This window comes from Gambusia affinis, linkage group LG22 (genome assembly GCF_019740435.1).
Source record: "Gambusia affinis linkage group LG22, SWU_Gaff_1.0, whole genome shotgun sequence".
NCBI lineage: Eukaryota > Metazoa > Chordata > Actinopteri > Cyprinodontiformes > Poeciliidae > Gambusia > Gambusia affinis.
Window position 1 is genome coordinate 16,068,862 of NC_057889.1, and position 13,896 is coordinate 16,082,757.

Genomic DNA, 13,896 nt, shown 5'->3' on the forward strand with positions numbered 1-13,896 from the left:
ACAGCAAAATAAGTTATATACAAGTAAAAGCAGATTGTGGAATGAGTTGGTTACACAAAGACATACATAGGTGCATCTAAATATATCTGAATCATATAAATGTTGAATTTTCTGCTACACTCAGTGCAATGTGCACACAATATAATATCTTTTGATGCAGTGATATATTTTAAGCATTTATTTCTATTGATACAGATAATAATAGTTTACAACTAATGATAACCCCAGTTGTTTCTCAAACAAAAAAAAGATCAAAACAACAGATTATTACACGAGACCAATGCAAACGTATTTTGTTACAGGATTGTGCTTATGTTATGAAATTTAAAAAAGAAAAACTACTGAAAACCATGCAGAGGGATGTCATGGCACAAAGTAAATGTGAATAAATCCAAATATATTCATGAAACCTTGAGTCTGTAATCAACAAACTTTGCAGACATAAAATGCTTGAAACAAATCAATCTGCAAATCAATGAACACATATTGATTTCAGTAATTTAGTTACTGAAATTAACGACTGTTTTGATTATTTTCTAACTCACTGAGAAGCACCTGGAGGATAGAAATTTCACTTGAGTACAAGCAAATGCATAAACTCTATGATATTCCCAACTTAAACCAGAAGGTGGCCCCCTCATCACATGTATTAACATAAAAAGAAATTACTACAAAAGAGAAACAAAAACAATATTTGACCGGCTGATTATCTGTGGGAAAACAAATGCCCACACGGCATCAATGTAACTTAAGTGTTATTGTTTAGAAACAAGCAATATAATATGGAAAGGATTAACTGAAGTGATTCATGGGATTTATTCATTGACGAATGTGGGTTGACTTAGCTGAAGTGAAACATTACTCATCCTATTGTAGGCTTTTCTCTTTCAAAAACAATAAGAGTTTTTAACCTTTCAGTTCCTCCAGTTTAAAGGTGTGAATTCTATTTCCTTTGCGTTTTCTATACACCAAAGAGAAAACCATTCAAGTTCAAAGAAAACACATTTTAAAATACATAGCAAATTTATGCTGCCATTTAGTCATGTTCAGTTCATACAAATCAGTATATGCCTCTTCTTCACAAATAGTATGTGTGTTGTCTTATTTTACTAGATCAGATCCCAGTATTTGAGATCTTACATTACAAAGATGTTAAAAAGAAAAAGATTCATCACACCAATTATTTTAAAATTATATCCAAGCAGTTAGAATTTGAAGTCTAAACCAGATCTAAATCAGAGCTGTATTTTAGTTTTAAAAAATATACATATACCCTATACATATATATATATATATATATATATATATATATATATATATATATATATATATATATATATATATATATATATATATATATATATATATATATGAGTTTATTTAATATATATCAATATATATATATATATTTATATCTATATCTATATATATATATAGATATATATATATCAATATATATATATATATATATATATATATATATATATATATATATATATATATATATATATATATATAAAATACACTGCAAGAAACACGTATGTAGCAGTGTTTGAGTTACAACACTTATTTATTGACCCCAAAAACTAAATCTTTGGACAAGATGGTAGTTTAGCCAAACATTCAGTCCAAAACTGGGACCCATCTAATTAGGCTGAATTAGAAAATATAAAAACCAACACAAAGAACACAATAACATGTACAGGTTTGATAATGATAAAATAAAAGTAAAGTAAAAGAAATGTTAGTTGCACAATACTAAGCTGCCTGTTATACATTTGGATACCTGCTAAATGAGGACAGGGTGTCCTGGGTTGTGCAAAGTATTGTCTGTCTTGTCTTTAACAGTACACAAATGTGCTATTTCACAGTTTTTCAAAGTATCTGGAATATTTTATAATCTCCAGTTTATAACTTGAATTATTTAAAACAAGTCAAGTCTGAACTAGATACTTACAAACCGAATAGAAATTCTGAAAAAGCTCAAGATTTATAAAAACTATTCTTTGAGTGAATTGTTCTGCATAATTTTTTCTGTCAAGATTACTTTAGATAACCTTGTAACTCTGACCAAGTGAACTGAACCAATTTAATTAGTAACTCAGTCTCCCACCTCTATAAATACTCCTTATTCTACCTCACTTTCAATTAAAATGCTTGCACACACAACTAGCTGCTTTACAAACTCCTCAAAAAAGATGTCACTGACTTTTTGCTGACCATCTGTAAGCTCATAAGTTTCACCCATGGTGGGATAACATGAAGCTTCTGGTTTTGATGTGCACATTTTCTGAAAAACTAAGTTTGACACTTCTTTAAAAATTTGGTAATAATAGGCTAATAGAAACATATGTTTCAAATGCATTGCTCAATGTGGGTGTCACTTTATTACTGTACTGCAACTTTTTGAAGTCACAATTTTCTAGTTCATTGATATCAATATGTAAGGGTTATTTATAAAACCCACACATAATTAACATGTTTTTAATAACAGTATGAACAGTTAATTGCACTTTAGGCTGATACACTTCCTTTCTACATATTATCTGTGTTTTGATGCGTTTCAAGCTAAGATTTAACGCATTCTCACCTTTATCTAGTAATTCACCTGACTTTATTTAACTTACAGAAAGTTTTTAGACTGAATGACGCTGCTTTTAAATAAACTCACCTTTGTTACTCGTTACTCATCTCGGTAACGTGTCTATTTGGTCACTTCCTCCTACGTTTCCACCTCCTCTCCCTCTCTTACCTGCCTCAACTGGGCGTGTTTTCCATTTTTTCTTTCTTTCTTTTTTTTTTTTTTTTTTACTTCCGAGGGACCTTTATTCCCCGATTCATTTCGCCTGAAAAGAAATATTCTAAGAATAGTTCACCGGCCGAAAACTTAAGCCAAGGTAAGAGCACTTTCATATTCAAAGTAACTTCGGCGTAACCGCGGTGGGAATAACGTCCCCGTTATGTGCAGCAGGGAATACGCAGCTGCGTTTGATTAGAGCGGGACTCCTCCACACCTGAAGCTACAACCCCATCGTAGGTGTCGTGAATCAGTGTCAGGCCAACAGAAGAGGAAGTACAAGCGCATTACTGACAGTTTCTAAACCTAGTCTGGAATTTCAGATTATGTTCTTGGAAAATGAAAATTGTCCATGTGGAGTTTTTGTGTTATCAAAGATTAGCTGTAAAAGAAGATTAATAGTTCTGAACACCTCTTACGCGGTGTTTGTTATGTAGCTATAGTCCTACTTATGTGTCGTATGCTTTGTATAAAAACAAAAACATTTGATTAATTGGTATTGGAGGCATTACTAAGTAGGAAATCCATGATGTTCTTTTCAAGCTCTTTTCCCCCCCCTCTCTTTTCCTGTTGCTAGTGCAATATTCTGTGTCCCAATTCATCATGTTCAAACACATCTCAACAAGCCTTCCCTCAGCAGGCTCACACTTTAAAACTGTACCCTGCAGCTGCACACTACAGCAGCACAAAGAGAATACAGCGTGTTGATTAAATCTAGCCTCTTTGCAGTACAGTTCCACACAGCACTCTCTTGCAGTGAGCTGTGGGACAAGACAGAAACAACGATGATCACATTGCTCTAGGTTGGGTTGTGTCTCTCTCTCTGTGTGTGTGTGTGTGTGTGTGTGCGTGTGTGTGTGTGTGTTTACTCACAGTGTTTCAGACATCTGATTAACAAAGCCTGGTGCAGTGTGGGCTGATTGTTGTTTTCTACATTCCCTCTTGCACCAGATTCGTGTCCCTGCTCGTCACATTCCACAGCCATGCCCTCTGTTCTCCCCCCCCATCCATCTCCCCCGACTTCCACACTTCAAGTCTTTCATTTGTTCTCGTGGTTTATTTAAAATCAGTCAATTGTCCTGTAGATCTGTGCCCTTTTGGAAAGGGAGTTCTGTAGCTTCATCTCCTTTTTTTTTTGGTGGTTGTACCACCCTTCTTGTATGTTACACTGCTTTAAAAATGTATTGGCTAATACTGAAGTAATTAAGGGGGTTGCAGTATCACTGCAGAGACGTTGCAGTACAGTGAGACAAAGTTGTTTCACAAGAGGCTGGATACAGACTGCATGTGTCAGTGGTAATGTTAGGACATTTAATCAACTAGCACTGTTTTATTTGTTTATTTTTTTTAACCTAAGACTTTTCATATTTGCTTCCATACAAAATAGCTCAAGGAAAGACATATTTTAATGATGAAAACCTGAAATCTTAGTGGGTTTTTTTTATTATTTGAATTTGAAAAAGTAAAGAAATCAATCCCAAAGCACATAAAAAAAAATTTCTTTGCCTTTTCTATGTCTTTATAACAAGGCCATGATCAAAGGTTCAGCGGTTGAAGAAAAACCATGGCAGCTGTCTATTCAGGTGGATCAGAAACACGGCGACGAGTCCATGAAATTCAAACTCAGCGTGACAGGTGACTTGCACATCGGAGGACTCATGCTTAAGCTGGTGGAAAAAATTAGTAAGTGTCTAAGATCAATGAGAAATCGAACAAGCTGTGTTGATATTTATACAGCTTAAAGAAAGAAAAAAAACCACAGACATTCTTTTAAAACTGCTTGTGTTCACCATTTAGAACTTAATTTGCTGCTCATGAATTTGGCTTGTTTCTGCTGCTGCTGCTGCTGCAACAGCTGTGTTTGTCAAGCCACGCCTCTGTTTGCACTGTGTTTCTCTACAACGCCGTGCCATTGTTCAATCACAAGGCATCGGCATGTGTAGCCTTAGGGGGCAAAGTATATTCAGAGCCTTATCTGATATCTTTTTGTAGTCCTCTGTAAACATAGTGGAGCTCATGAACGTAATATACGAGGGGACTTTTTTCACAAGGCGGTTTAAAAATCATGAGACATGAGAAGATGACTAAACGTCACGTCATCAACAGATGGATTTAAGCCCAGTATTACAAGATGATATCAGGTAGACTCATTAAACCACACCACCTACACACCAGTGGGTACAAAGAGTATTTCCACTGCTAGCAGTTTTAAAGCACAACTCCAAATAATGAGCGGGTCAAATAAAGAGTGGTAATTCATGTGAACTGGCAGGTTGGGCAAGAAGTCTCGTTTTAAGTCTGCCTCAAGTCAAGCACAGGACACAACAAGCAAGCAAGAAGGTTTTCTTTTCAGACGAGACCAAAATGAGAACTTTTGGACATATGTGAACTGCGATGTGTGGGTGAAAACTTTCACTGAACACCAATCTGAACTCCTCAATCCACACCACAGAATATTGTGGCAACATTATGCCACGGATATATGGAAGTTGATCTATGAAGGATGACCGTATGAAGCTAAGTGGGTCATCCTGGTTGAAAACTTGTTAGAAGCTGCAACTTTTGGCAGTACAATGGACCCAAAACACGCAGGTGGAGCTACAAAGGAATGGTCTGGATACAGTGTTTTTGAATGGCCTAGTGTTAATGTTTATAATTAAACCCAGTTAGAATCTGTGGTTAGTAAATTGATTTTCACATGTCCTTTCCATCTGGTTTGACTGAGCTAAAGGCAGATGTGCGAAAGTTGTAGAGACATGCCCGAAAAGTCTTGCAACTGCAGGAGCAAAAGGTGGTTCTACAAAATACTGACTTAGGAAATAAGGAGACAATGTGTCCCTTTATTCCATCTTGACAAATGTGCACTACTTTGTGTTGGCCTAACACGTAAAATACATTTAAAGTGCATTGAAGTTAGTAATGTGACAAAATGGAAAGGTTTTGTAAAGGATTGTTTAAGTTATGCCTTATCCAGATTTCACTGAGCTAATAAATAATTTGAACTACTAAACTGAGCTACTGAACCCTCAAGAGATTAAAGGATTTCAGATCCTATGTGTTATTCTGTAAATAAAAGTTGCATGAAGGTAAGATTAAATCTAGATTATGCGTTTGCCTACAGAGACTCAGCAGGACTGGTCCGATCACGCCCTGTGGTGGGAACAGAGGAAATGCTGGCTGCTCAAAACTCACTGGACATTGGACAAATGTGGGATCCAGGTAAACCAAATGAAATAGCAATTCACAGTTCTTGCAGTTTCCCTGAAGTGTGTGCAAGCAGTCAGAGAGCTATCTCCTTGAGAATGTCTCTTTAGTCAAAGCATAATAGATAAATCCTGTGTGTGCTGGCAGGCTTGAAATGTGTGGAGTTGTTATATATAGCTGACCTTGGAGGCTACTAAGCAAAATCATATCCACCTTCCAACAGTGATAGCTCATTTATAACTGTTTAGTGAAGCAAGAACCGTCTCATGTTGACATTTATGTCCCAATTGTTTTACCATGGTTGTTTAATAGCGCACATAAATGAAAAATGAAGTGTTTACCATGGCAAACCCATATATTTCAAATAATTCCAAAATGAAATTCAGTAAATATGTTTGAGAAAAGTTTATTTTGTTTTCTCATCCAGACTCTGTGTAACTTTCGTCCACAGGCTGATGCCTTTCTGCGCTACACCCCCCAGAACAAACCACTGTTGCTACAGCTGCCCAATATGAAAACCATCAGAATGACAGTCTGCTTCTCCAGTATGGTGTTCAAGGCAGTGGAGGAAATCTGCAGAATTCTCAGTTAGTTTATGTGGTTCCTGAACATGGGATTTTCCTGTCCTAATAATAAAAAAATAAATAAATCAGGACACATTGTACTTTGCATATTCTCCTGATCGCTCACAACTTTTCTTCTTTGCTCGATTGTAGATATCAGGAGATCAGAGGAACTCTCTCTGCTGAAGCCTCCTGAGGATTGGAACAAGAGGAGAAAGAAGAAAGACAAGAACTCTCCTCAGGAGGACATCTGGGACATATGGGACGCACTTAACGTAGGGCAGGGAGGAACAGGTACTTCAGATTTTATATGCTGGAACACATTAGGTTCTGCTCAGGTGCAACAGGATAGCAATTAGATCTAAAAGTGGTGTGGAACGATGTGAGAGCATTTATGTCTAAAGGACAGTTATCTTTTATTTCAAAACAGTGCAATAAATATATATTTAAATCCAATAAATTTGTAAAAGGTTGACTAAATGTTAGGCTTAATGATTTGCAGCTCCAGTGTCTAAATTCAGCATTACCGATCAACAGAATTTTATGTTTTTGTTTTTTTTTTCCTTTCCTTTACACAGTTTATGCACTAAGACTCAACCGTAGCTTAGTTTTGGTTTGTAACAATACTTTATGAATAGTATTTTACACCCTAAAACATTGCTCCATCCATCAACCCCAAAATTAACAAAGTAAAGTACAACTGTAAACCTACCAAGACATGGTCGTCAACCTAAACTGATCGACAAAGCAAAGAGAGCAATAGTCAGAGAAGCAACCAAGAGGTTCGTGGTTACTCTGGAGGAGCTTGAGTTGGGGAATCATTCCACGTGAAAGCTATTAACTATGTACACTTCAACTCTAGTCTTATTGGAAGAGACCAAAACTGAACATGCAGAATGCTTCGTATGGAGGGAACCCCACACTGCACCCTAAACAAACTGAACCCACCTTGAAACATGGTGGTGGCAGCATTATGATGTGAGGATGCTTTTGTTTAGCGTGAACTGGTATGCTAGTTAGAGCTGGTGTGATGATGTTAGAGTTTAAAACTTCAGATATAAAGGAAGCAGCAGTTGGGCATTTGGTTGCTGTTGCCTTGTCGTCATGCTTGAACTGTTCATGTCAAATGTTTGTTGTCAGTGTTACTTTTTCATTAAGAATTTTGTTTTCTGTATTCGTTTCTGCTAGCATACACCAGGCGGCTAATCTAGACTCCTTTGAATATAAGTTAATAGGAAGTTAAGTAAAATCTCACTTTATTTCCCACAATCTCACTGCGATTTTTCATAAATTAGGCCCTATGTACAATAAGACGATGACAGCAACCTATGACCCAGAGAACGGGATGCCCATGTCTGCCACCAGCCTATGGTTTGGAGAAAACCCCTTAGCTGAGTCTCAGCCAAACCTACCGCCTGCGGAACTGGGCAAGATATACAAGCCGCTGTCGCTTGTGGACAAAGCAGAGAACAACGCAGGGTAACATCAGAAACCCTTCTGCTCGATTTATTAGTATTTTTATCCCCACATCATCTGACTGCTTGTTGTGATCGACAGCTGGCTCGACTCGTCTCGCTCACTCATGGAGCAGGACATTCAGGATGACGACAAGCTGTTACTTCGCTTCAAGTATAATGTCTTCTTTGATCTCAACCCTAAAGTAAGATGGTGTTTTCCATTTGAAAAAAAAAAACAACAAAAAAAACGTGCATTTTATGTTGGAAATTCCCTGAAACAAAGAATGAAATGTGTAAACGCGAGGTTGTCGTTTGCGTGTTTGTTTGTATTTCAGTACGATGCTGTCAGGATAACCCAGCTGTACGAACAGGCCCGGTGGGCCATCATGCTGGAGGAGATAGACTGCACCGATGAGGAAATGCTGATGTTCGGTTCTTTACAGGTGAACCTGATCCCTACACAGTTATTACAGTAATTGCACAATGGGCGTGCTGTGGTGGCGTAGGGGATAGCGCGACCCATATTTGGAGGCCTTGAGTCTTCGACACGGCCGTCACAGGTTTGATTCCTGGAGCCGGCAACATTTGCCACGTGTCTTCCCCCCTTCCTGTCAGCCTACTTTCATATAAGGGACACTAGAGCCCACAAAAAGACCCCCTGGAGGGGAGACGGGAAAAAAAAAGGAATTGCGCAAGTTGATAAAACAGCTGAAGAATGTTGGTGTGTTTCCATTTTGCGATGTAGTTAAAAATTGCAAATAAATACTATTATAACAATACAAACATTCACATCATAATTTAACAAATATGAAAACGTACATCTGGTATCTCAATTTACTGCATATTTCTTGATTTACAGTAAATTTCTTTCTTAACACCTTTCACTGTTAATGCTGTCTTATGAAAGGTACTCCTCTTTTTATTTTCTAACAAATCACCCATTTGTCTTACAAAATAACCATCTCAAGGTAACGGAAGAAATGCAGTGTACAGTGCCTTGCAGAAGTACTAAAACTTGTGGATCACAGTGTTTTTATGGGAGTTTTATTATAGTAAACAGAAGTCGAATCCATGTTCAAATGAGCTGACAAAAGCAATTGATTACAGTGGATCAAACTTAATTTTTGATGTTTGTTAAAAAAATGGAAATTAATCCATACTTTTCATTCTATGGCACAATAATTCACTCGTTTGTGCTGTTCTATCAGAGTGTGATTGCAACATGAAATTTTTTCATGAATACTTTCAAAGGGAAATTGTCTGACTTCTTTGTTGGCCTTTGATAACCAACATGATACAAATAGAAAATAATTGATATTGAAAAACACAAATTTTGTGGTCTGTATGTTTTTGGAGGGGGGTTTTCTCATGGACTAAATAAGAAAAGACAACATTTAGATCCATGGAGACTCTTGTACAACTCAGGCAAATTTGTTAAAAAGGTCAGAATATGGGTTATTAAGATGTAAATGTACAACAGAAAATTACACGGCACAACCTATTAACATGGAATTTACACAGCAGGAGTTGCTTTTAAACTTGCACTGGAAATAAATTATTACAACTCTGTTTCATGCTAGTTTATCAATACGCATGATTGTTCCTTAAGGCTGCAGCAAATTGAACCAAATTGGGAGTACATTGTTTTTAGGCCTTTAAGCGCAAAATGAAGGGTACTGAGTTTGGTATGTAAATATGTGAATTGACCTGTTTGGACATGTGTTAAATCACACTGTGTGGGAAGAAAAGACAAAGGGAGAGACCAGAATGCAGACATGAAAGGGAGTAACTTAAGCTTCTACTTTAATAATTTTTGCTCTCCCACAAAAAGTGCTTAAAGAATCCGATAATTACCTAAAGTTTTAAATCTAATCTTCCCTGTAAACAAACCTCAGCCATCCTCAGCTCTTATTCCATGGCAAAGATTAAGAAAACAGTAAATCTAATAGAGTGTATCTTAACCTACACACTACTACAAAGGCTGACATGGACTAACAGTTCTCTGACTCATGCCAGTCTTTTTAAATTACTACATTCGTCCCATGACAGAAACTCCTTAAGATTTTGTAAATGAGAGAACTCTTCCATTTTCCTAATAAAAAATAAATAAAAAATGTCTTTCTCAGTATCACATTTGCAAACTGACCATGTCAACCGAGCCCCTGGACAACTCCAGTGAGCCAGACATCGATGAAGTAGAGGCTGCCCTGTCTAACCTGGAGGTGACACTCGAAGGTGGACACACGGACCGAATTCTGGTAAATAGATGTTTGTCAACAACAACCGCTGTTGTGAAAGCCAAGTAAAAAATTTCTTATTTTAGTCTTTAGTTCCAGCAGAACATTTGGTTTCGAATTGCTACTATTAGGTATGACTCTACTAATTTGTTCCAAGATTATGTAAAGCAGTGACTGAATTTTGTTTGTCTTGCCTCCAGGAGGACATTACAGACATTCCAAAGCTGGCAGACACCCTGCGGCTATTCAGGTAAAAGAAAATCTCCTTCAAGCATCATTACTGAGGCGTGTCGCTACCATTTTTTTGCTTGGTTTGGGGTTACACATTTGTAGGGGAAGTACAGTTAAGTCACATTCGTTTGCTTAAAAAGTTGTCAAAAGATTCTGAACTTACTGTGTAGACAAATCGAATATCATTCACGTGCATGTCTTGGTTTGTTTAAACAAATTAAGCAGCTTTGAGAGCATTTGGGTAAATGTTCTGCAGAAGCAGTTGGGATTTATTAAATAAATACTTCAATCTTATAAGCTGTTCATGTTGTTTGGGTTCCACTGGTGTCTGTGTCTGTCAAAACAGGCCCAAAAGATTGACCCTGCGGCCATACAAAGAGTATTGGTTTGTGTTCAAGGACACCACTATCTCGTATTTTAAGAGCAAGGAAGCCTCCAGCGGAGAACCAATTGAGCAGTTTCAACTCCGAGGTCAGTGGTTAAAAGAATTAGAAACTAATTTATTAGCATTTTGAATTTATGCCATTGATGTGCAAGATCACAGAGACTGGAAAAGTCCTAGCTTTGTTTTTTTTTTTTTTTTCAGTTTTATTCTAGAAAAAAATATATATTTGAAAAATTATTTCAAAATAAGAAATTTCAACTGAATACATATCTTTATTTGATAGTTTCTTGCAAAATATTCATAACATCTGACACTACAACAGATGTCAGTGTGTGCATCTTTTGAGAGAAACCAACACAAGCATAATTGTGAAGTGTAGGAAATATACAAAATGTAAAAAACTTTTTAAAACATTCTGTAGTGAACCCATTTAACTCTGATACCCCTAAAAAAAATCCAGTGAAATCAGCTGTCATTTTCTAAGTATTGAGTAGCGTCCTCCTTCGTGAATTTTAATATCTGCTCTTTGAAAGATTCCGATGTTCAATAGATAACATCAGTAAACAAACAGCATTATGAACACTGCAGAAAACGTTAGAAAGGTCAGGCATAGAGCTGCATCAGATTGAAAACACAACTGCCATGAATTGGTCGTCTGTTTAAATTAAAGGCAAGAAGAGCTTTAATCAGTCGTTAGGCTTGATGTAACTCTAGATGTAATCTAGAGATTCATAGCTAAAGTGGAAAGTAGGTTGCCAGGACAACTATTGGACATTGCTTTTATCCGTTGCTGTATTGCATTTCTTCAACTTAAATTGACAGGATGTGAGGTGGTCCCAGATGTCAATGTCACAGAGAAAAAGTTCGGCATCAAACTCCTGCTTCCAGTCGCCGACGGGATGAATGAAGTGTACATCCGATGCGATAATGTAAAAGCTCACTTACTTCCCTAAGCGTTTCACTGCATCTATTTCAAATAAGGATCCTATGCAAGTATATCTTCATGTATTTCCTTCTCTCCTGTGTAGGAAACACAGTATGCTAAGTGGAAAGCTGCATGTATCCTAGCCTCTAAAGGCAAAACAATGGCATACAGCTCCTACAAGACAGAAGTGAAGAACATCCAGTCTTTTTTGCAAATGAAGAGCCTGGCGCCCCCTCCTGGTCAGGCGGCTCCAGACCTTGATGCCATGGAAATGAATGCAGAATGTTTTGTTTCCCCTCGCTATTCCAAGAAGCACAAGACCAAGCAGGTTTGCTTGACAGATGCCTCAAATTTATCTGATTTTACCAGCAGCTATGCTAAATTTTATTGCTAAATCTGCTTTTCATGGTTGCGTCAAGCTGACAGCACGGATCCTGGAGGCCCAACAGAACATAGCAAAGCTGTCCTTGATAGAGGCCAAGTTGCGCTTTATCCAGGCCTGGCAGTCTCTTCCAGAATTTGGCATCAACTACTACATTGTCAGGTAGAGTGCAAATATTTTTGTTTTGCAATAACTATGCAACTGGGGTCATGTTTTACTTAAACCATATATTTTGAATATTCTACTTACTTGCATTTCAGATTCAAAGGTAGCAAGAAGGATGAAATTCTGGGGATTTCATATAACCGCATGATTCGTATCGACATGTCCTCTGGCATGCCTGTCACCACATGGAGGTTTGCCAACATGAAGCAATGGAACGTCAACTGGGAAATAAGACAAGTGAGACTTCATTCCTCATATGGAATGTTAACGTTTTGGAGTGTTTACTCCCACACAACACTGCTTCATGGGATTAAAATACATCAGTAATATGTTGCATGTAATTTCAGGTGACCATAGAATTTGACCAGAACGTGGTAATAGCCTTCTGCTGTGTGAGCTGCGACTGCAAGGTGGTCCATGAGTTCATTGGTGGTTATATCTTCCTCTCCACACGATCAAAAGACCAGAATGAAACACTAGATGAAGAACTGTTCCTTAAACTTACCGGAGGCCAAGAATGACCCAAGAAATACATGATTGTCCATTTTGTACTGAAGTTCTTGTTCATATTAGCATGAAACTACCACTACGTTATCAATTATAAGCCTTGAACAAACTACTGCAAAAGAAAACATTTGTCATCACAGACACACATTGTCCTTCACAGAATCATTTAATGGGTTTTGACACTTTATTTGTCATTTATGCACAAAATAATGATGTCAATGTAGTTATGCTTGGATTGTCTTTCTAAAACGTGGATGAGCTGATGCGTGAGAAGCTAGCTCTTTTTTAATGTCAAATATTTCTTAAAGTGACAAAATTTGAAAACATTGCAGAGCCTTAAGTTGAATTATGTTCCATTCTTCCTCAAAATGTGTTTATTTCCTTTTATTCATCAGTTTGTTTTGTTGAGCTGTGTTTACAATGATGAAATATAAAATGTGTTCTACTACATACTTTGAAACAAATAATTTGTCTTATTATTTCTCCCACTACAGAGTTGAAACAAGATATTGACATACACTATATTCAGTGTCCGACATGAAATTATAATAAACTTCTGTTTTATTATTAAAATTATTTATATTTGATAGTTGAAAGAGTATGATATTAACTAACAGATTAAATGTGTTGGGTAACAAAATATCATAAATAGAAAATTGTTATACTAATTCAGATCAACTTTAAAGCTGCCCCAGCATAAATCCAAATGCATCTCCAACTGCAGTCCATCCATCCATCCATTTTCTTTACACCCTTCTTCCCTAAATGGGGTTGAGAGGGTTGCTGGTGCCTATCTCCAGCTGCGTTCCGGGCGAGAGGCGGGGTCCACCCTGGACAGGTCGCCAGTCTGTCGCAGACTGCAGTCTATTAGAGAAATATTATACAAATTTAATATCAGAAATAAATCCGTGAAAATTATATATTTACAATTAAATAAATGCCCCCAAAATAAAATAGTTTAATTTGTTTATTTTATTTACCTGCTGGACATCAACACAAATGAGTATATATTTAACTAATGTCTCTAGCATGTTTAAATATTA

At 36.9% G+C, this 13,896-nt stretch overlaps 1 protein-coding gene across 1 annotated transcript; it reads left to right on the forward strand.

Moving 5' to 3' along the window:
• The first annotated feature begins 2,689 nt into the window (after nucleotides 1–2,689).
• Nucleotides 2,690–13,672, forward strand: fermt1 (FERM domain containing kindlin 1). Its single transcript, XM_044106042.1, has 16 exons — nucleotides 2,690–2,897; nucleotides 4,327–4,480; nucleotides 5,919–6,016; nucleotides 6,453–6,588; nucleotides 6,718–6,858; nucleotides 7,860–8,043; nucleotides 8,122–8,224; nucleotides 8,357–8,464; nucleotides 10,148–10,279; nucleotides 10,459–10,508; nucleotides 10,836–10,960; nucleotides 11,697–11,803; nucleotides 11,903–12,127; nucleotides 12,219–12,343; nucleotides 12,442–12,583; nucleotides 12,694–13,672. Exons 2-16 carry the CDS (start codon nucleotides 4,330–4,332, stop codon nucleotides 12,865–12,867), a joined length of 2,001 nt encoding a protein of 666 aa, XP_043961977.1. The 5' UTR covers nucleotides 2,690–2,897; nucleotides 4,327–4,329; the 3' UTR covers nucleotides 12,868–13,672.
• The last annotated feature ends 224 nt before the right edge of the window (nucleotides 13,673–13,896 follow it).

Excerpts from the sequence above, each read along its gene's own strand:
- fermt1 (XM_044106042.1), top strand. The coding sequence starts at position 4,330 with ATGATCAAAGGTTCAGCGGTTGAAGAAAAACCATGGCAGCTGTCTATT. Across the intron at positions 10,280-10,458 it reads GACACACGGACCGAATTCTG|GAGGACATTACAGACATTCC; the intron begins GTAAATAGATGT and ends TCTTGCCTCCAG. Across the intron at positions 12,584-12,693 it reads TCAACTGGGAAATAAGACAA|GTGACCATAGAATTTGACCA; the intron begins GTGAGACTTCAT and ends ATGTAATTTCAG.